The sequence below is a fragment of the Panulirus ornatus genome, chromosome 17, assembly GCF_036320965.1.
Source record: "Panulirus ornatus isolate Po-2019 chromosome 17, ASM3632096v1, whole genome shotgun sequence".
NCBI lineage: Eukaryota > Metazoa > Arthropoda > Malacostraca > Decapoda > Palinuridae > Panulirus > Panulirus ornatus.
In genome coordinates this window covers 21,287,200-21,309,441 of record NC_092240.1, presented here as the reverse complement: position 1 = coordinate 21,309,441, position 22,242 = coordinate 21,287,200, and the positions used below count along the sequence as shown (strand labels likewise).

At 42.5% G+C, this 22,242-nt stretch overlaps 1 protein-coding gene across 7 annotated transcripts in view; it reads left to right on the top strand.

Moving 5' to 3' along the window:
• Positions 1-22,242, top strand: part of pch2 (pachytene checkpoint 2 protein) — a 429,043-nt gene that overhangs the window by 285,472 nt on the left and 121,329 nt on the right. For all 7 annotated transcript variants that reach the window (XM_071672066.1, XM_071672065.1, XM_071672061.1 and 4 more), the window contains one exon: positions 11,582-11,744. In XM_071672066.1, the coding sequence (XP_071528167.1) occupies positions 11,739-11,744 (6 nt within the window). In that variant the 5' untranslated portion in view covers positions 11,582-11,738. The remainder of the gene's footprint in view (positions 1-11,581; positions 11,745-22,242) is intronic.

Here is a 22,242-nt window from a genome sequence, read left to right as displayed (position 1 = left end):
TATTAACTACAGAGGCATAAGTTTGTTTAGTATTCCTGGGAAATTATATGGGAGAGTATTGATTGAGATGGTGAAGGCATGTACAAAGCATCAGACTGGGGAAGGGCAGTGTGGTTTCAGAAGTGGTAGAGGATGTGTGGATCAGGTGTTTGCTTTGAAGAATGTGTGTGAGAAATACTTTGAAATGAAATGGATTTGTTTTTAGCTTTTATGGATCTGGAGAAGGCATATGATAGGGTTGATAGAGATGCTTTGTGGAAGGTCTTAAGGATATATGGTGTGGGAAGTAAGTTTTTAGAAGCAGTGAGAAGTTTTTACCAAGGGTGTAAGGCATGTATACAAGTAGTAAGAGAGGAGAGTGATTGATTCCCAGTGAATGTCAGCCTGCAGCAAGGGTGTGTGATGTCCCCATGGTTGTTTGATTTGATTATGGATGGGGTGGTTAGGGAGGTAAATGCAAGAGTTATGGAAAGAGGGTCGAGTATGCAGTCTGTTGGGGATGAGAGGGCTTGGGAAGTGAGTCAGTTGTTGTTCACCAATGATACAGCTTTTTTGGCTGATTCGAGTGTAAAATTGCAGAAGCGGGTGACAGAGTTTGGGAGTGTGTGAAAGGAGAAAGTAGAGAGTAAATGTGAATAAGAGCAAGTTTATTAGGCTCAGTATGGTTGAGGGACAAGTTTATTGGGATGCAAGTTTGAATGGAGAAAAATTGGAGGAAGTGAAGTGTTTTAGATATCTGGGAGTGGACTTAGCAGCGATTGGAACCATCGTGTGGGGAAGGGGGCGAAGGTTCTGGGTGTGATGGTGTGGAAGTAGAGAACATTGTCTTGGAGTGCAAATACGGGTATGTTTGAAGAAATAGTAGTTCTGACAATTTTGTATGGTTGCGAGGCATGGGCTATAGATAGGGTTGTACAGAGGAGGGTGGATGTGTTGGAAATGAAATGTTTCAGGACAATATTGGGTGTGAGGTGGTTTGTTCAAGTAAATAATGAAAGGTTAAGAGAGATGTGTCAAAATAAAAAGAGTGTGGTTGAGGGAGCACAAGAAGGTGTGTTGCAATGGATTGGACACATGGAAAGAATGAGGTAGGAAAGATTGTCAAAGAGGATATGTGTGTCAGAGGTGGAGGGGCAAAGAATGGGAGGGGACCCAGTCAGAGGTGGAAGGATGGAGTGAAAAAGATTTTGAGTGGGGCCTGAACATACAGGAGGGTGAGAGGCATGCAAGGAATAGAGTGAATTGGAACGATGTGGTATACAGGTGTTGACGTGGTGTCAGTGGACTGAAGCAGGGCATATGCAGCATCTGGGGTAAACCATGGAAAGGTCTATGGGGCCTGGATGTGGATAGGGAGCTGTGGTTTCAGTGCATTGCACATGATAGCTAGAGACTGAGTGTGAATGAAAGTGGCCTTTTTTATCTGTATTCCTGTATTCTATTTTATTTTTTTTTTATTTTGCTTTGTCGCTGTCTCCCGCGTTAGCGAGGTAGCGCAAGGAAACAGACGAAAGAATGGCCCATCCCACCCACATACACGTGTATACATACACGTCCATACACGCAAATATACATACCTATACATCTCAATGTACACATATATATACACACACAGACATATACATATAGACACATGTACATAATTCATACTGTCTGCCTTTATTTATTCCCATCGGCACCCCGCCACACATGGAATAACAACCCCTTACCCCTCATGTGTGCGAGGTAGCACTAGGAAAGGACATACAAAGACCCCATTCGTTCACACTCAGTCTCTAGCTGTTATGTAATAATGCACCGAAACCACAGCTCCCTTTCTACATCCAGGCCCCACAGAACTTTCCATGGTTTACCCCAGACGCTTCACATGCCCTGGTTCAATCCATTGACAGCACATCGACCCCGGTATACCACATTGTTCCAATTCACTCTATTCCTTGGACGCCCCTCACCCTCCTGCATGTTCAGGCCCCGATCACTCAAAATCTTCTTCACTCCATCTCTCCACCTCCAATTTGGTCTCCCACTTTCCTTGTTCCCTCCACCTCTGACACATATATCCTCTTGGTCAATCTTTCCTCACTCATTCTCTCCATGTGACCAAACCATTTCAAAACACCCTCTTCTGCTCTCTCAACCACACACTTTTTATTACCACACATCTCTCTTACCCTTACATTACTTACTCGATCAAGCCACCTCACACCACATATTGTCCTCAAACATCTCATTTCCAGCACATCCACCCTCCTGCACACAACTCTATCCATAGCCCACACCTCGCAACCATACAACATTGTTGGAACCACTATTCCTTCAAACATACCCATTTTTGCTTTCTGAGATAATGTTCTCGACTTCCAAACATTCTTCAAGGCTCCCAGAATTTTCGCCCCCTCCCCCACCCTATGATTCACTTCGGCTTCCATGTTTCCATCTGCTGCCAGATCCACTTCCAGATATCTAAAACACTTACTTCCTCCAGTTTTTCTCCATTCAAACTTATTCTCCATTCAAACTTACCTCCCAATTGACTTGACCCTCAACCCTACTGTACCTAATAACCTTGCTCTTATTCACATTTACTCTTAACTTTCTTCTTTCACACACTTTACCAAACTCAGTCACCAGCTTCTGCAGTTTCTCACATGAATCAGCCACCAGCGCTGTATCATCAGCGAACAACTGACTCACTTCCCAAGCTCTCTCATCCACAACAGACTGCATACTTACCCCTCTTTCCAAAACTCTTGCATTCACCTCCCTAACAACCCCATCCATAAACAAATTAAACAACCATGGAGGCATCACACACACCTGCCGCAAACCTACATTCACTGAGAACCAATCACTTTCCTCTCTTCCTACACGTACACATACCTTACATCCTCTATAAAAACTTTTCACTGCTTCTAACAACTTGCCTCCCACACCATATATTCTTAATACCTTCCACAGAGCATCTCTATCAACTCTATCATACGCCTTCTCCAGATCCATAAATGCTACATACAAATCCATTTGCTTTTCTAAGTATTTCTCACGTACATTCTTCAAAGCAAACACCTGGTCCACACATCCTCTACCACTTCTGACACCACACTGCTCTTCCCCAATCTGATGCTGTGTACATGCCTTCACCCTCTCAATCAATACCCTCCCATATAATTTACCAGGAATACTCAACAAACTTATACCTCTGTAATTTGAGCACTCACTCTTATCCCCTTTGCCTTTGTACAATGGCACTATGCAAGCATTCCGCCAATCCTCAGGCACCTCACAAGGAATCATACATACATTAAATAACCTTACCAACCAGTCAAGAATACAGTCACCCTCTTTTTTAATAAATTCCACTGCAATACCATCCAAACCTGCTGCCTTGCCGGCTTTCATCTTCCGCAAAGCTTTTACTACCTCTTCTCTATTTACCAAATCATTTTCCCTAACCCTCTCACTTTGCACACCACCTCGACCAAAACACCCTATATCTGCCACTCTATCAACGAACACATTCAACAAACCTTCAAAATACTCACTCCATCTCCTTCTCACATCACTACTACTTGTTATCACCTCCCCATTAGCGCCCTTCACTGAAGTTCCCATTTGCTCCCTTGTCTTACACACTTTATTTACCTTCTTCCAAAACATCTTTTTATTCTCCCTAAAATTTAATGATACTCTCTCACCCCAACTCTCATTTGCCCTCTTTTTCACGTCTTGCACCTTTCTCTTGACCTCCTGCCTCTTTCTTTTATACATCTCCCACTCATTTGCATTATTTCCCTGCAAAAATCGTCCAAATGCCTCTCTCTTCTCTTTCACTAATAATCTTACTTCTTCATCTCACCACTCACTACCCTTTCTAATCTGCCCACCTCCCACGCTTCTCATGCCACAAGCATCTTTTGCGCAATCCATCACTGCTTCCCTAAATACATCCCATTCCTCCCCCACTCCCCTTACCTCCTTTGTTCTCACCTTTTTCCATTCTGTACTCAGTCTCTCCAGGTACTTCCTCACACAAGTCTCCTTCCCAAGCTCACTTACTCTCACCACTCTCTTCACCCCAACCTTCTCTCTTCTTTTCTGAAAACCCCCACAAATCTTCACCTTCGCCTCCACAAGATAATGATCAGACATCCCTCCAGTTGCACCTCTCAGCACATTAACATCCAAAAGTCTCTCTTTCGCGTGCCTATCAATCAACACGTAATCCAATAACGCTCTCTGGCCATCTCTCCTACTTACATACGTATACTTATGTATATCTCGATTTGTAAACCAGGTATTCCCAATCACCAGTCCTTTTTCAGCACATAAATCTACAAGCTCTTCACCATTTCCATTTACAACACTGAACACCCCATGTATACCAATTATTCCCTCAACTGCCACATTACTCACCTTTGCATTCAAATCACCCATCACTATAATGCGGTCTTGTGCACCAAAACCACTAACACACTCATTCAGCTGCTCCCAAAACACTTGCCTCTCATGATCTTTCTTCTCATGCCCAGGTGCATATGCACCAATAATCACCCATCTCTCTCCATCCACTTTCAGTTTTACCCATATCAATCTAGAAATTACTTTCTTACACTCTATCACATACTCCCACCACTCCTGTTTCAGGAGTAGTGCTACTCCTTCCCTTGCTCTTGTCCTCTCACTAACCCCTGACTTTACTCCCAAGACATTCCCAAACCACTCTCCCCCTTTACCCTTGAGCTTCGTTTCACTCAGAGCCAAAACATCCAGGTTCCATTCCTCAAACATTCTACCTATCTCTCCTTTTTTCTCATCTTGGTTACATCCACACACATTTAGACACCCCAGTTTGAGTCTTCGAGGAGGATGAGTACTCCTCGCGTGACTCCTTCTTCTGTTTCCCCTTTTAGAAAGTTAAAATACAAGGAGGGGAGGGTTTCTGGCCCCCCGCTCCCGTCCCCTCTAGTCGCCTTCTACGACACGTGAGGAATGCGTGGGAAAGCAAAAATGGGTATGTTTGAAGGAATAGTGGTTCCAGCAATGTTGTATGGTTGCGAGGCGTGGGCTATGGATAGAGTTGTGCGCAGGAGGATGGATGTGCTGGAAATGAGATGTTCGAGGACAATGTGTGGTGTGAGGTGGTTTGATCGAGTAAGTAACGTAAGGGTAAGAGAGATGTGTGGAAATAAAAAGAGCGTGGTTGAGAGAGCAGAAGAGGGTGTTTTGAAATGGTTTGGGCACATGGAGAGAATGAGTGAGGAAAGATTGACCAAGAGGATATATGTGTCGGAGGTGGAGGGAACGAGGAGAAGAGGGAGACCAAATTGGAGGTGGAAAGATGGAGTGAAAAAGATTTTGTGTGATCGGGGCCTGAACATGCAGGAGGGTGAAAGGAGGGCAAGGAATAGAGTGAATTGGAGCGATGTGGTGTACCGGGGTTGACGTGCTGTCAGTGGATTGAATCAAGGCATGTGAAGCGTCTGGGGTAAACCATGGAAAGCTGTGTAGGTATGTATATTTGCGTGTGGACGTATGTATATACATGTGTATGGGGGTGGGTTGGGCCATTTCTTTCGTCTGTTTCCTTGCGCTACCTCGCAAACGCGGGAGACAGCGACAAAGCAAAAAAAAAATATATATATATATATATATATATATATTGGATTACGTGTTAATTGATAGGCGCACGAAAGAGAGACTTTTGGATGTTAATGTGCTGAGAGGTGCAACTGGAGGGATGTCTGATCATTATCTTGTGGAGGCGAAGGTAAAGATTTGTAGGGGTTTTCAGAAAAGAAGAGAGAAGGTTGTGGTAAAGAGAGTGGTGATAGTAAGTGAGCTTGGGAAGGAGACTTGTGTGAGGAAGTACCAGGAGAGACTGAGTACAGAATGGAAAAAGGTGAGAACAAAGGAGGTAAGGGGAGTGGGGGAGGAATGGGATGTATTTAGGGAAGCAGTGATGGCTTGCGCAAAAGATGCTTGTGGCATGAGAAGCGTTGGAGGTGGGTTGATTAGAAAGGGTAGTGAGTGTTGGGATGAAGAAGTAAGATTATTAGTAAAAGAGAAGAGAGAGGCATTTGGAAGATTTTTGCAGGGAAAAAATGCAAATGAGTGGGAGATGTATGAAAGAAAGAGGCAGGAGGTCAAGAGAAAGGTGCAAGAGGTGAAAAAGAGGGCAAAAGGGAGTTGGGGTGAGAGAGTATCATTAGATTTTAGGGAGAATAAAAAGATGTTCTGGAAGGAGGTAAATAAAGTGCGTAAGACAAGGGAGCAAATGGGAACTTCAGTGAAGGGGGCTAATGGGGAGGTGATAACAAGTAGTGAGGATGTGAGAAGGAGATGGGGTAGTATTTTTAAGGTTTGTTGAATGTGTTTGATGATAGAGTGGCATGTATAGGGTGTTTTGGTCGAGGTGGTGTGCAAAGTGAGAGGGTTAGGGAAAATGATTTGGTAAATAGAGAAGAGGTAGCAAAAGCTTTACGGAAGATGAAAGCCGGCAAGGCAGCAGGTTTGGATGGTATTGCAGTGGAATTTATTAAAAAATGGGGTGACTGTATTCTTGACTGGTTGGTAAAGTTATTTAATGTATGTATGGTTCATAGTCAGGTGCCTGAGGATTGGCAGAATGCTTGCATAGTGCCATTGTACAAAAACAAAGGGGATAAGAGTGAGTGCTCAAATTACAGAGGTATAAGTCTGTTGAGTATTCCTGGTAAATTATATGGGAGGGTATTGATTGAGAGGGTGAAGGGATGTACAGAGCATCAGATTGGGGAAGAGCAGTGTGGTTTCAGAAGTGGTAGAGGATGTGTGGATACATGCTTTGAAGAATGTATGTGAGAAATACTTAGAAAAGCAAATGGATTTGTTTGTAGCATTTATGGATCTGGAGAAGGCATATGATAGAGTTGATAGAGATGCTCTGTGGAAGCTATTAAGAATATATGGTGTGGGAGGCAAGTTGTTAGAAGCAGTGAAAAGCTTTTATCGAGGATGTAAGGCATGTGTACGTGTAGGAAGAGAGGAAAGTGATTGGTTCTCAGTGAATGTAGGTTTGCGGCAGGGGTATGTGATTTCTCCATGGTTGTTTAACTTGTTTATGGATGGAGTTGTTAGGGAGGCGAATGCAAGAGTTTTGGAAAGAGGGGCAAGTATGCAGTCTGTTGTGGATGAGCGAGCTTGGGAAGTGAGTTAGTTGTTGTTCGCTGATGATACAGCGCTGGTGGCTGATTCATGTGAGAAACTGCAGAAGCTGGTGACTGATTTTGGTAAAGTGTGGGAAAGAAGAAAGTTAAGAGTAAATGTGAATAAGAGCAAGGTTATTAGGTACAGTAGGGTTGAGGGTCAAGTCAATTGGGAGGTAAGTTTGAATGGAGAAAAACTGGAGGAAGTAAAGTGTTTTAGATATCTGGGAGTGGATCTGGCAGCGGATGGAACCATGGAAGCGGAAGTGGATCATAGGGTGGGGGAGGGGGCGAAAATTCTGGGAGCCTTGAAGAATGTGTGGAAGTCGAGAACATTATCTCGGAAAGCAAAAATGGGTATGTTTGAAGGAATAGTGGTTCCAACAATGTTGTATGGTTGCGAGACGTGGGCTATGGATAGAGTTGTGCGCAGGAGGATGGATGTGCTGGAAATGAGATGTTTGAGGACAATATGTGGTGTGAGGTGGTTTGATCGAGTAAGTAACGTAAGGGTAAGAGAGATGTGTGGAAATAAAAAGAGCGTGGTTGAGAGAGCAGAAGAGGGTGTTTTGAAATGGTTCGGGCACATGGAGAGAATGAGTGAGGAAAGATTGACCAAGAGGATATATGTGTCGGAGGTGGAGGGAACGAGGAGAAGAGGGAGACCAAATTGGAGGTAGAAAGATGGAGTGAAAAAGATTTTGTGTGATCGGGGCCTGAACATGCAGGAGGGTGAAAGGAGGGCAAGGAATAGAGTGAATTGGAGCGATGTGGTATACCGGGGCTGACGTGCTGTCAGTGGATTGAATCAAGGCATGTGAAGCGTCTGGGGTAAACCATGGAAAGCTGTGTAGGTATGTATATTTGCGTGTGTGGACGTATGTATATACATGTGTATGGGGGTGGGTTGGGCCATTTCTTTCGTCCGTTTCCTTGCGCTACCTCGCAAACGCGGGAGACAGCGGCAAAAAAAAAAAAAAAAATATATATATATATATATATATATATATATATATATATATATATATATACACATTTGGTTCTCAGTGAGTGTCGGTTTGTGGCAGGGGTGTGTGATGTCTCCATGGTTGTTTAATTTGTTTATGGATGGGGTTGTTAGAGAGGTGAATGCAAGAGTTTTGGAGAGAGGGGCAAGTACGCAGTCTGTTGTGGATGAAAGGGCTTGGGAAGTGAGTCAGTTGTTGTTCGCTGATGATACAGCACTGGTGGCTGATTTGGGTGAGAAACTGTAGAAGCTGGTGACTGAGTTTGGTAAAGTGTGTGAAAGAAGAAAGCTGGTGAGAGGGGCAAGTATGCAGTCTGTTGTGGATGAAAGGGCTTGGGAAGTGAGTTAGTTGTTGTTCATTTATGATACAGCACTGGTGGCTGATTCGGGTGAGAAAATGCAGAAGCTGGTGACTGAGTTTGGTAAAGTGTGTAAAAGAAGAAAGCTGAGAGTAAATGATGGTAAGAGCAAGGTTATTAGGTACAGTAGGGTTGGGAGGTATGTTTAAATGGAGAATAACTGGGGGATGTGTTTCCTCACTCATATTCTCCATAAGTCTGAACCATTTCAACACACCCTCGTCTGCTCTCTGAGCCATATTTTTTTTATTTCCACACATCTGCATCTCTCTTATGCTTACATTACTTACTCGATCAGATCACCTCACACCACATATTGTCCTCAAGTATTTTATTTTCAACACTTGATCGCCACCCATGTTAGCAAAGTAGCACCAGGGATAAGGGAAGAAAGGCCACAGCTGTTCACCTTCATTCTCTCGCTCCCTACAACCTGGCCCCACAGACCCCAGACAATTCACATGATCTGGTTTGGTCCACTGACAGTACATTGACCCCGGTTTACTATATTATCTTTTTCGCTCCATCCTTTCATAAATAAGATAAGAGAGCAAATGGGAACATCGGGGAAGGGGCAAGTGGGGAGGTAATAACAGGTAGTGATGAAGTGAGGTGATTGAGTGAATATTTTGAGGGATTGTTGAATGTGTTTGATGATAGAGTGGCAGATGTAGTGTGTTTTGGTCAAGGTGGACATTTTTATTCACATTAGAATGGGTTTTAAGACTTCTTAATGCTGAAACTTCCAAACTAGTTGATAAGTGGGAAAAGTTGTTTCTGCTAATGTGAACACCACCTGAGGCTGCTGTCTCATTGTGTTTGTTATGGCTGCAGCTACAGCATTTTAACATCTAACTTTACTTATTCATTGAAATTTCTTCCTGAATTTTATCACAAAGGAATGATAAAAGCAATATTCTTTTTGGTAATTAGATTTATTTCACTTGTTCTCTTTTTTCATTTATTCATTTATCTATACCTGTATCTGGACCTCTTTCTAGGAGAGGGTTCTGGTGTTACGAAGGACTTTCCACTTGATAATTATCATATACATGGGAGTTGGCTTCTTCCACCTTCTTTTCTACACCATGCCAGACAAGTCTGCAAGTGGCTGATGGAGTTCTTTATCCTGATTCCTCTCATATTTTCGGTAATTTAGTTTTGATAAGCCATAGAAGTTTTGTGTTAGTAAGAAATGCAGTGCAAATGTTGCGGATAATTTTACAGATAAGTAGTGAGGTTATAAATGGTAAATATATAGCTAAATCCATGGTTTCATTGACAATGGGCTTGAATGTTTACATTAATTTCTTTACTAAATGATTTATACTATTTAATTGATTCTGGAGTCATCTAGAGACCAGTATGTCAAATTTATGAGTTAGTGTTTTAGTCTAGTTCTGGCAATCTCTTAAAAGATTATTTTTCATAAGAAAAGTGTATCTTATATTCAGGAAAATATGGTATGTGTGTATATGAAATATATGGTGTTACTAAACTTTGCCATGTTGAGATTACACCATGAACGAAAAGTAACCTTTGGCAAGGCCATATTGTCATCGGTTGACAAATTCGGATACAGTCTTGTCAAAGAACTTCTTGCTTCAAAGGAGCCCATCATGTCCCTGTTAACTTGTGTATTGCATCCATGGGCTTCAGAAGCTCTAGGAAAAAGGGTCTTGGGGATAATTATGAATAGCTAGTATAAAGTTGTTCATGTATCTAATTGGAGTCTCATCTCTAAGCTTTCCTTTTTTTTGGCTTCCCTCCCTCACTTTGATCCCTCATATCTAGCTTCCTGTGCAGCTGATCTGTCTCCATGGTTGCTGATGGTTCAACCTCCCCAATTTCTCCATTAACAGTACTATCCCTCAAGGTTCTGCCCTGTCTCCTACACTTTTTTCCTTTTTACCAGCAATTTAATTTCTTCCATAAATAACCAAGTGCACTCATATGCTGATTACTCAACATTGCTCCTTCTTCTCTCTTCGATCCGCATCTAGTCTCGACATAACTTTAGTACACTCAGACTAGAATAGGATATCTCGGTGGGTTGAACAAAATCTGGGTAAGTTTAATGCCTCCAAGACCCAGTTCCTACCCATCTCTTCTTCAAAAACTCCTCACAATTTTCCTCCCTTTGATAAATCTGTAATTTCAATTCTTGACTCAATCCACTCCTTCTTGGAAACCCCACATTACAGAAATAGCTAATTCTGCCTCTTAAGAAACTGGGAGTCTTGATTAGATGTGGAAAGTCTTTTCCTCTGAACAGTTGCTCTTTATATACAAAGGATTGATCTGTCCTTGTATGGAGTACTGCTTACACATCTAGGGTGGTTTTAGCTCTGTATCCTTACTTGACTGAGTTGAGTTGAAAGCAGTCCAACTTACAAACTCTCCCAGTTTAACTTTTAAACATGACCTGCTTGCCCTACACTGCAATGTTAGTTCATTTTTCCTCTTCTAAAGATATTACTTTGGTTTTTGCTCTCGAGAACTGACTACTTGTGTACCCCCACCACTAGCTAGAAAAAGCAATACTCAGCAGGATTCTGCATCATGTGATTACTGTGTGGCCTTTGGCAGCTCAAGAGTGGGCCATTTTGATAACTGTTTCTATCCCTACTATTTGAAGAGTTAGAAATCTCATGTCTTTCTCAATAGTTATTACCTGGCACACTATAAAATATAGGTTTTTTACTTCGTCCAAAATTCATAAATACTTTTCCTTGTCTTTTCTATTCTCCTTTCATTAAGCTCTCTATATTTCAGTTGAGGCCTTCCTTGATATGGACTTTTGTCCTTAACTGGAGCCTCCAGCAAAAATGCACAAAAAACTCATTGCATATAATTGAAAGAGTGAAATTTAAGTTCCAAAAGAAGCATTTCTTATGGTTTAATGTGATTAGATATTTGATTTATTGGATAGGTTGTCTCACATCAGACTTATCTCTCCATGCTGTGTCGACTTTCATTTTTATGTTTGATGACTTTTTTTGTCCATGAGGCTAATTAGACCAATTTTTCAGTACGCTTGACCACAGAAGTCTCATTGAGGAAATAGACAGCCTACTCCAGAATAAAAAGAATGTCAGTGTACAGAGCATCATAAAGGATTTTCCCAAATCTGCACTTCTTGAGCAGATTAATCATATAAGAATATGTGAGACAGACTCCTCATGTGAAATGAAGGTATGAATGATGCATGCTTTCTCTTATGAATTGAATTAAATTGAAAGTATTGTGTAATGTTTTGTGAAATGAAGGGACTGTACTATGACAGAATGTACTTGTAACAGAATTTTAACAACTGATGTTTAGTCATAAGAACAGTTCAGAGTTAAAAGCATTTACAAGCTCAAAATATATAATATTACCTCTTTAATTTATTAAAAAAAAAGGGGGTGAATGTGTTGTTAACTGGTTGGTGTATGACTCATGGTGAGGTGCCTGAGGATTGGCGGAATGCTTGCATAGTGCCATTGTACAAAGGCAAAGGGGATAAAGGTGAGTGCTCAAATTACAGACATAAGTTTGTTGAGCATTCCTGGGAAATTATATGGGAGGGTATTGATTGAGAGGGTGAAGGCATGTACAGAGCATCAGATTGGGGAAGAGCATTGTGGTTTCAGAAATGGTAGAGGATGTGTGGATCAGGTGTTTGCTTTGAAGAATGTATGTGAGAAATACTTAGAAAAGCAAATGGATTTGTATGTAGCATTTATAGATCTGGAGAAGGCATATGGTGGAGTTGATAGAGATGCTCTTTGGAAGGTATTAAGTTGTTAGAAGCAGTGAAAAGTTTTTATTGAGGATGTAAGGCTTGTATACGAGTAGGAAGAGAGGAAAGTGATTTGTTCTCAGTGAATGTAGGTTCGCGGCAGGGGTGCGTGATGTCTCCATGGTTGTTTAATTTGTTTATGGATGGGGTTGTTAGGGAGATGAATGCAAGAGTTTTGGAAAGAGGGGCAAGTATGCAGTTTGTTGTGGATGAGAGAGCTTAGGAAGTGAGTCAGTTGTTGTTCGCTGATGATACAGTGTGGCGTATGATTCGGGTGAGAAACTGCAGAAGCTGGTGACTGAGTTTGGTAATGTGTGTGAAAGAAGAAAGCTGAGAGTAAATGTGAATAAGAGCAAGGTTATTAGGTATAGTAGAGTTGAGGGACAAGTCAATTGGGAGGTAAGTTTGAATGGAGAAAAACTGGAGGAAGTGGAGTGTTTTAGATATCCAGGAGTGGATTTGGCAGTGGATGGAACCATGGAAGTGGAAGTGAATCATAGGATGGGGGAGGGGGCGAAAGTTCTGGGAGCATTGAAAATTGTGTGGAAGTCGAGAACATTATCTTGGAAAGCAAAAATGGGTATGTTTGAAGGAATAGTGGTTCCAGCAATGTTGTATGGTTGCGAGGCGTGGGCTATGGATAGAGTTGTGCGCAGGAGGGTGGATGTGCTGGAAATGAGATGTTTGAGGACAATGTGTGGTGTGAGGTGGTTTGATCGAGTAAGTAATGTAAGGGTAAGAGAGATGTGTGGTAATAAAAAGAGTGTGGTTGAGAGAGCAGAAGAGGGTGTTTTGAAATGGTTTGGTCACATGGAGAGAATGAGTAAGGAAAGATTGACCAAGAGAATATATGTATCAGAGGTAAAGGGAACGAGGAGAAGTGGGCGACCAAACTGGAGGTGGAAAGATGGAGTGAAAAAGATTTTGAGTGATCGGGGCCTGAACATGCAGGAGGGTGAAAGGTGTGCAAGGAATAGAGTGAATTGGAACGATGTGGTATACCGGGGTCAACGTGCTGTCAATGGATTGAACCAGGGCATGTGAAGCGTCTGGGGTAAACCATGGAAAGTTGTGTGGGGCCTGGATGTGGAAAGGGAGCTGTGGTTTCGGTGCATTATTACATGACAGCCAGAGACTGAGTGTGAATGAATGGGGCCTTTGTTGCCTTTTCCTAGCGCTACCTCGCACACATGAGAGGGGAGGGTGTTGTTATTCCATGTGTGGCGGGGTGGCGATGGGAATGAATAAAGGCAGACAGTATGAATTATGTACATGGGTATATATGTATATGTCTGTGTGTGTATATATATTTATACATTGAGGTGTATAGGTATGTATATGTGCTGTGTGTGGACATGTATGTATATACATGTGTATGTGGGTGTGTTGGGCCATTCTTTCGTCTGTTTCCTTGCGCTACCTTGCTAACGGGGGAGACAGCGACAAAGCAAAATGAATAATAAAAGAATATACATATGTGAGTAGGAGAGATGGCCACAGGGCATTATTGGATTATGTGTTAATTCATAGGTGTGAAAGAGAGACTTTTGGATGTTAATTATGCTGAGAGGGGTAGCTGAAGGTATGTCTGATCACTCTCTTGAGGTGATGGTGAAGATTTATAGAGGTTTTCAGAAAAGAAGAGAGAATGTTGAGGAGAAGAGAGTGGTGAGAGTAAGTGAGCTTGGAAATGAGATTTTGTTTGAGGAAGTACCAGGAGAGATTGAGTGCAGAATGGCAAAAGGTGAGAGCAAATGATGTAAAGGGAGTGGGAGAGGAATGGGACGTATTTAGGGAAGCAGTGATGGCTTGTGCAAAAGATGCATGTGGCATGAGAAAGGTGGGAGGTGGGTGGATGAGAAAGGGTAGTGAGTAGTGGGATGAAGAATTCAGATTGTTAGTGAAAGAGAAGAGAGAGAGAGAGGCGTTTGGATGATTTTTGCAGGGAAGTAGTGCAAATGACTAAGAGATGTATAAAAGAAAGTGGCAGGAGGTCAAGAGAAAGGTGCAAGTGGTGAAAAAGAGGGCAAATGTGAGTTGGGGTGAGAGAGTATCATTAAAATTAGGGAGAATAAAATGATGTTTTGGAAGGAGGTAAGTAAAGTGCGTAAGACAAGAGAACAAATGGGAACATCAGTGAAGGGGGCAAATGGGGAGGTAATAACAAGTAGTTATGAAGTGAGAAGGAGATGGAGTGAATATTTTGAAGGTTTGTTGAATGTGTTTGATGATAGAGTGGCAGATATAGGGTGTTTTGGTTGGGGTGGTGTACAAAGTGAGAGGGTTAGGGAGAAAGGTTTGGTAAACAGAGAAGAGGTATTGAAAGCTTTGCGGAAGATGAAAGCCGGCAAAGTGGCGGGTTTGGATGGTATTGCAGTGGAATTTATTAAAAATGGGGTGACTGTTGTTGATTGGTTGGTAAGGATATTCATTGTATGTATGGATCATGGTGAAGTGCCTGAGGATTGGTGGAATGCATGCATAGTCCATTGTACAAAGGCAAAGGGGCTAAAGGTGAGTGCTCAAATTACAGAGGCATAAGTTTGTCTATTCCTCGCGTGTCGTAGAAAGCGACTAGAGGGGACGGGAGCGGGGGGCCAGAAATCCTCCCCTCCTTGTATTAACTTTCTAAAATGGGAAACAGAAGAAGGAGTCACGCGAGGACAAGAGCAAGGGAAGGAGTAGCAATACTCCTGAAACAGGAGTTGTGGGAGTATGTGATAGAGTGTAAGAAAGTAAATTCTCGATTAATATGGGTAAAACTGAAAGTTGATGGAGAGAGGTGGGTGATTATTGGTGCATATGCACCTGGGCATGAGAAGAAAGATCAAGAGAGGCAAGTGTTTTGGGAGCAGCTGAATGAGTGTGTTAGTGGTTTTGATGCACGAGACCGGGTCATAGTGATGGGTGATTTGAATGCAAAGGTGAGTAGTGTGGCAGTTGAGGGAATAATTGGTATACATGGGGTGTTCAGTGTTGTAAATGGAAATGGTGAAAAGTTGTAGATTTATGTGCTGAAAAAGGACTGATGATTGGGAATACCTGGTTTAAAAAGCGAGATATACATAAGTATACTTATGTAAGTAGGAGAGATGGCCAGAGAGCGTTATTGGATTACGTGTTAATTGACAGGCGTGCGAAAGAGAGACTTTTGGATGTTAATGTGCTGAGAGGTGCAACTGGAGGGATGTCTGATCATTATCTTGTGGAGGCTAAGGTGAAGATTTGTATGGGTTTTCAGAAAAGAAGAGTGAATGTTGGGGTGAAGAGGGTGGTGAGAGTAAGTGAGCTTGAGAAGGAGACCTGTGTGAGGAAGTACCAGGAGAGACTGAGTACAGAATGGAAAAAGGTGAGAACAATGGAAGTAAGGGGAGTGGGGGAGGAATGGGATGTATTTAGGGAATCAGTGATGGATTGCGCAAAAGATGCTTGTGGCATGAGAAGAGTGGGAGGTGGGTTGATTAGAAAGGGTAGTGAGTGGTGGGATGAAGAAGTAAGAGTATTAGTGAAAGAGAAGAGAGAGGCATTTGGACGATTTTTGCAGGGAAAAAATGCAATTGAGTGGGAGGTGTATAAAAGAAAGAGACAGGAGGTCAAGAGAAAGGTGCAAGAGGTGAAAAAAAGGGCAAATGAGAGTTGGGGTGAGAGAGTATCATTAAATTTTAGGGAGAATAAAAAGATGTTCTGGAAGGAGGTAAATAAAGTGCGTAAGACAAGGGAGCAAATGGGAACTTCAGTGAAGGGCGCAAATGGGGAGGTGATAACAAGTAGTGGTGATGTGAGAAGGAGATGGAGTGAGTATTTTGAAGGTTTGTTGAATGTGTTTGATGATAGAGTGGCAGATATAGGGTGTTTTGGTCGAGGTGGTGTGCAAAGTGAGAGGGTTAGGGAAAATGATTTGGTAAACAGAGAAGAGGTAGTGAAAGCTTTGCGGAAGATGAAAGCCAGAAAGGCAGCAGGTTTGGATGGTATTGCAGTGGAATTTATTAAAAAAGGGGGTGACTGTATTGTTGACTGGTTGGTAAGGTTATTTAATGTATGTATGACTCATGGTGAGGTGCCTGAGGATTGGCGGAATGCGTGCATAGTGCCATTGTACAAAGGCAAAGGGGATAAGAGTGAGTGCTCAAATTACAGAGGTATAAGTTTGTTGAGTATTCCTGGTAAATTATATGGGAGGGTATTGATTGAGAGGGTGAAGGCATGTACAGAGCATCAGATTGGGGAAGAGCAGTGTGGTTTCAGAAGTGGTAGAGGATGTGTGGATCAGGTGTTTGCTTTGAAGAATGTATGTGAGAAATACTTAGAAAAGCAAATGGATTTGTATGTAGCATTTATGGATCTGGAGAAGGCATATGATAGAGTTGATAGAGATGCTCTGTGGAAGGTATTAAGAATATATGGTGTGGGAGGCAAGTTGTTAGAAGCAGTGAAAAGTTTTTATCGAGGATGTAAGGCATGTGTACGTGTAGGAAGAGAGGAAAGTGATTGGTTCTCAGTGAATGTAGGTTTGCGGCAGGGGTGTGTGATGTCTCCATGGTTGTTTAATTTGTTTATGGATGGGGTTGTTAGGGAGGTGAATGCAAGAGTTTTGGAAAGAGGGGCAAGTATGAAGTCTGTTGGGGATGAGAGAGCTTGGGAAGTGAGTCAGTTGTTGTTCGCTGATGATACAGCGCTGGTGGCTGATTCATGTGAGAAACTGCAGAAGCTGGTGACTGAGTTTGGTAAAGTGTGTGGAAGAAGAAAGTTAAGAGTAAATGTGAATAAGAGCAAGGTTATTAGGTACAGTAGGGTTGAGGGTCAAGTCAATTGGGAGGTGAGTTTGAATGGAGAAAAACTGGAGGAAGTGAAGTGTTTTAGATATCTGGGAGTGGATCTGGCAGCGGATGGAACCATGGAAGCGGAAGTGGATCATAGGGTGGGGGAGGGGGCGAAAATTCTGGGGGCCTTGAAGAATGTGTGGAAGTCGAGAACATTATCTCGGAAAGCAAAAATGGGTATGTTTGAAGGAATAGTGGTTCCAACAATGTTGTATGGTTGCGAGGCGTGGGCTATGGATAGAGTTGTGCGCAGGAGGATGGATGTGCTGGAAATGAGATGTTTGAGGACAATGTGTGGTGTGAGGTGGTTTGATCGAGTGAATAACGTAAGGGTAAGAGAGATGTGTGGAAATAAAAAGAGCGTGGTTGAGAGAGCAGAAGAGGGTGTTTTGAAGTGGTTTGGGCACATGGAGAGGATAAGTGAGGAAAGATTGACCAAGAGGATATATGTGTCGGAGGTGGAGGGAGCAAGGAGAAGAGGGAGACCAAATTGGAGGTGGAAAGATGGAGTGAAAAAGATTTTGTGTGATCGGGGCCTGAACATGCAGGAGGGTGAAAGGAGGGCAAGGAATAGAGTGAATTGGAGCGATGTGGTATACCGGGGTTGATGTGCTGTCAGTGGATTGAATCAAGGCATGTGAAGCGTCTGGGGTAAACCATGGAAAGTTGTGTGGGGCCTGGATGTGGAAAGGGAGCTGTGGTTTCGGTGCATTATTACATGACAGCCAAGACTGAGTGTGAATGAATGGGGCCTTTGTTGCCTTTTCTCCTAGCGCTACCTCGCACACATGAGAGGGAGGGTGTTGTTATTCCATGTGTGGCGGGGTGGCGATGGGAATGAATAAAGGCAGACAGTATGAATTATGTACTGGGTATATAAGTATAGCTTCTGTGTGTGTATCTATATTTATACAGTGAGGGGTTATAGGTGTTGTATATCATATTTTTAGTTGTAAAAATAATTAATTATGCTAGTTAAATATTATTAAACATTTAATAATAAATTCGTGCTGTGTTGTGGACATGTATGTAAATACATGTGTATGTGGGTGGGTTGGGCCATTCATTGTCTGTTTCCTTGCGCTACTTCGCAAACGCGGGAGACAGCGACAAAGTATAAAAAAAAAAAAAAGTTTGTTGAGTATTCCTGGGAAATTATATGGGAGGGTATTGATTGAGAGGGTGAAGGCATGTACAGAGCATCAGATTGGGGAAGAGCATTGTGGTTTCAGAAGTGGTAGAGGATGTGTGGATCAGGTGTTTTGCTTTGAAGAATGTATGTGAGAAATACTTAGAAAAGCAAATGGATTTGTATGTAGCATTTATAGATCTGGAGAAGGCATATGATAGAGTTGATAGAGATGCTCTTTGGAAGGTATTAAGTTGTTAGAAGCAGTGAAAAGTTTTTATCGAGGATGTAAGGCATGTGTACGAGTAGGAAGAGAGGAAAGTGATTGGTTCTCAGTGAATGTAGGTTTGCGGCAGGGGTGTGTGATGTCTCCATGGTTGTTTAATTTGTTTATGGATGGGGTTGTTAGGGAGGTGAATGCAAGAGTTTTGGAAAGAGGGCAAGTATGAAGTCTGTTGGGATGAGAGAGCTTGGGAAGTGAGTCAGTTGTTGTTCGCTGATGATACAGCACTGGTGGCTGATTTGGGTGAGAAACTGCAGAAGTTGATGACTGAGTTTGGTAAAGTGTATGAAAGAAGTAAGTTGAGGGTAAATGTGAATAAGAGGAAGGTTATTAGGTTCAGTAGGGTTGAGGGACAAGTTAATTGGGAAGTAAGTTTGAACGGAGAAAAACTGGAGGAGGTGGAGTGTTTTAGATATCTGGGAGTGGACTTAGCAGCAGATGGAACCATGGAAGTGGAAGTGGGTCAGGGTGGGGGAGAGGGCGAAGGTTCTGGGAACGTTGAAGAATGTGTGGAAGGTGAGAACATTATCTCAGAGCAAAAATGGGTATGTTTGAAGGAATAATGGTTCCAACAGTGTTATATGGTTGTGAATCATAGGCTCTAGATAGGGTTCTGTTGGAAGAGGGTGGATGTGTTGGAAATGAAATTTTTGAGGACAGTATGTGGTGAGGTGGTTTGATCGAGTAAGTAATGAAAGGGTAAGAGAGATATGTGGTGATAAAAAGAGTGTGGTTGAGAGAGCAGAAGAGGTGTTTTGAAATGGTTTGGTCACATGGAGAGAATGAGTGAGGAAAGATCGACAAAGAGGATATATGTATCAGAGGTAAAGGGAACGAGGAGAAGTGGGCGACCAAACTGGAGGTGGAAAGATGGAGTGAAAAAGATTTTGAGGGATTGTTGAATGTGTTTGATGATAGAGTGGCAGATATAGGGTGTTTTGGTCGAGGTGGTGTGCAAAGTGAGAGGGTTAGGGAAAATGATTTGGTAAACAGAGAAGAGGTATTGAAAGCTTTGCGGAAGATGAAAGCCGGCAAAGTGGCGGGTTTGGATGGTATTGCAGTGGAATTTATTAAAAATGGGGTGACTGTTGTTGATTGGTTGGTAAGGATATTCATTGTATGTATGGATCATGGTGAAGTGCCTGAGGATTGGCGGAATGCATGCATAGTGCCATTGTACAAAGGCAAAGGGGCTAAAGGTGAGTGCTCAAATTACAGACATAAGTTTGTGAGCATTCCTGGGAAATTATATGGGAGGGTATTGATTGAGAGGGTGAAGGCATGTACAGAGCATCAGATTGGGGAAGAGCATTGTGGTTTCAGAAGTGGTAGAGGATGTGTGGATCAGGTGTTTTGCTTTGAAGAATGTATGTGAGAAATACTTAGAAAAGCAAATGGATTTGTATGTAGCATTTATAGATCTGGAGAAGGCATATGATAGAGTTGATAGAGATGCTCTTTGGAAGGTATTAAGTTGTTAGAAGCAGTGAAAAGTTTTTATCGAGGATGTAAGGCATGTGTACGAGTAGGAAGAGAGGAAAGTGATTGGTTCTCAGTGAATGTAGGTTTGCGGCAGGGGTGTGTGATGTCTCCATGGTTGTTTAATTTGTTTATGGATGGGGTTGTTAGGGAGGTGAATGCAAGAGTTTTGGAAAGAGGGCAAGTATGAAGTCTGTTGGGATGAGAGAGCTTGGGAAGTGAGTCAGTTGTTGTTCGCTGATGATACAGTGTGGCGTATGATTCGGGTGAGAAACTGCAGAAGCTGGTGACTGAGTTTGGTAAAGTGTGTGGAAGAAGAAAGTTAAGAGTAAATGTGAATAAGAGGAAGGTTATTAGGTTCAGTAGGGTTGAGGGACAAGTTAATTGGGAAGTAAGTTTGAACGGAGAAAAACTGGAGGAAGTGAAGTGTTTTAGATATCCAGGAGTGGATTTGGCAGTGGATGGAACCATGGAAGTGGAAGTGGGTCAGGGTGGGGGAGAGGGGAGGGAATGGGACGTATTTAGGGAAGCAGTGATGGCTTGTGCAAAAGATGCATGTGGCATGAGAAAGGTGGGAGGTGGGTGGATGAGAAAGGGTAGTGAGTGGTGGGATGAAGAAGTAAGAGTATTAGTGAAAGAGAAGAGAGAGGCATTTGGACGATTTTTGCAGGGAAAAAATGCAATTGAGTGGAGGTGTATAAAAGAAAGAGACAGGAGGTCAAGAGAAAGGTGCAAGAGGTGAAAAAAAGGGCAAATGAGAGTTGGGGTGAGAGAGTATCATTAAATTTTAGGGAGAATAAAAAGGTGTTTTGGAAGGAGGTAAGTAAAGTGCGTAAGACAAGAGAACAAATGGGAACATCGGTGAAGGGGGCAAATGGGGAGGTAATAACAAGTAGTTATGAAGTGAGAAGGAGATGGAGTGAGTATTTTGAAGGTTTGTTGAATGTGTTTGATGATAGAGTGGCAGATATAGGGTGTTTTGGTCGAGTGGTGTGCAAAGTGAGAGGGTTAGGGAAAATGATTTGGTAAACAGAGAAGAGGTATTGAAAGCTTTGCGGAAGACGATAGCCAGCAAAGTGGCGGGTTTGGATGGTATTGCAGTGGAATTTATTAAAAAAGGGGGTGACTGTATTGTTGACTGGTTGGTAAGGTTATTTAATGTATGTATGACTCATGGTGAGGTGCCTGAGGATTGGCGGAATGCGTGCATAGTGCCATTGTACAAAGGCAAAGGGGATAAGAGTGAGTGCTCAAATTACAGAGGTATAAGTTTGTTGAGTATTCCTGGGAAATTATATGGGAGGGTATTGATTGAGAGGGTGAAGGCATGTACAGAGCATCAGATTGGGGAAGAGCATTGTGGTTTCAGAAGTGGTAGAGGATGTGCGGATCAGGTTTTTTGCTTTGAAGAAGGTATGTGAGAAATACTTAGAAAAGCAAATGGATTTGTATGTAGCATTTATGGATCTGGAGAAGGCATATGATAGAGTTGATAGAGATGCTCTGTGGAAGGAATTAAGAATATATGGTGTGGGAGGAAAGTTGTTAGAAGCAGTGAAAAGTTTTTATCGAGGATGTAAGGCATGTGTACGAGTAGGAAGAGAGGAAAGTGATTGGTTCTCAGTGAATGTAGGTTTGCGGCAGGGGTGTGTGATGTCTCCATGGTTGTTTAATTTGTTTATGGATGGGGTTGTTAGGGAGGTGAATGCAAGAGTTTTGGAAAGAGGGCAAGTATGAAGTCTGTTGGGGATGAGAGAGCTTGGGAAGTGAGTCAGTTGTTGTTCGCTGATGATACAGCGCTGGTGGCTGATTCATGTGAGAAACTGCAGAAGCTGGTGACTGAGTTTGGTAAAGTGTGTGGAAGAAGAAAGTTAAGAGTAAATGTGAATAAGAGGAAGGTTATTAGGTTCAGTAGGGTTGAGGGACAAGTTAATTGAGAAGTAAGTTTGAACGGAGAAAAACTGGAGGAAGTGAAGTGTTTTAGATATCTGGGAGTGGATCTGGCAGCGGATGGAACCATGGAAGTGGAAGTGAATCATAGGATGGGGGAGGGGGCGAAAATTCTGGGGGCCTTGAAGAATGTGTGGAAGGTGAGAACATTATCTCGGAAAGCAAAAATGGGTATGTTTGAAGGAATAGTGGTTCCAACAATGTTGTATGGTTGCGAGGCGTGGCTATGGATAGAGTTGTGCGCAGGA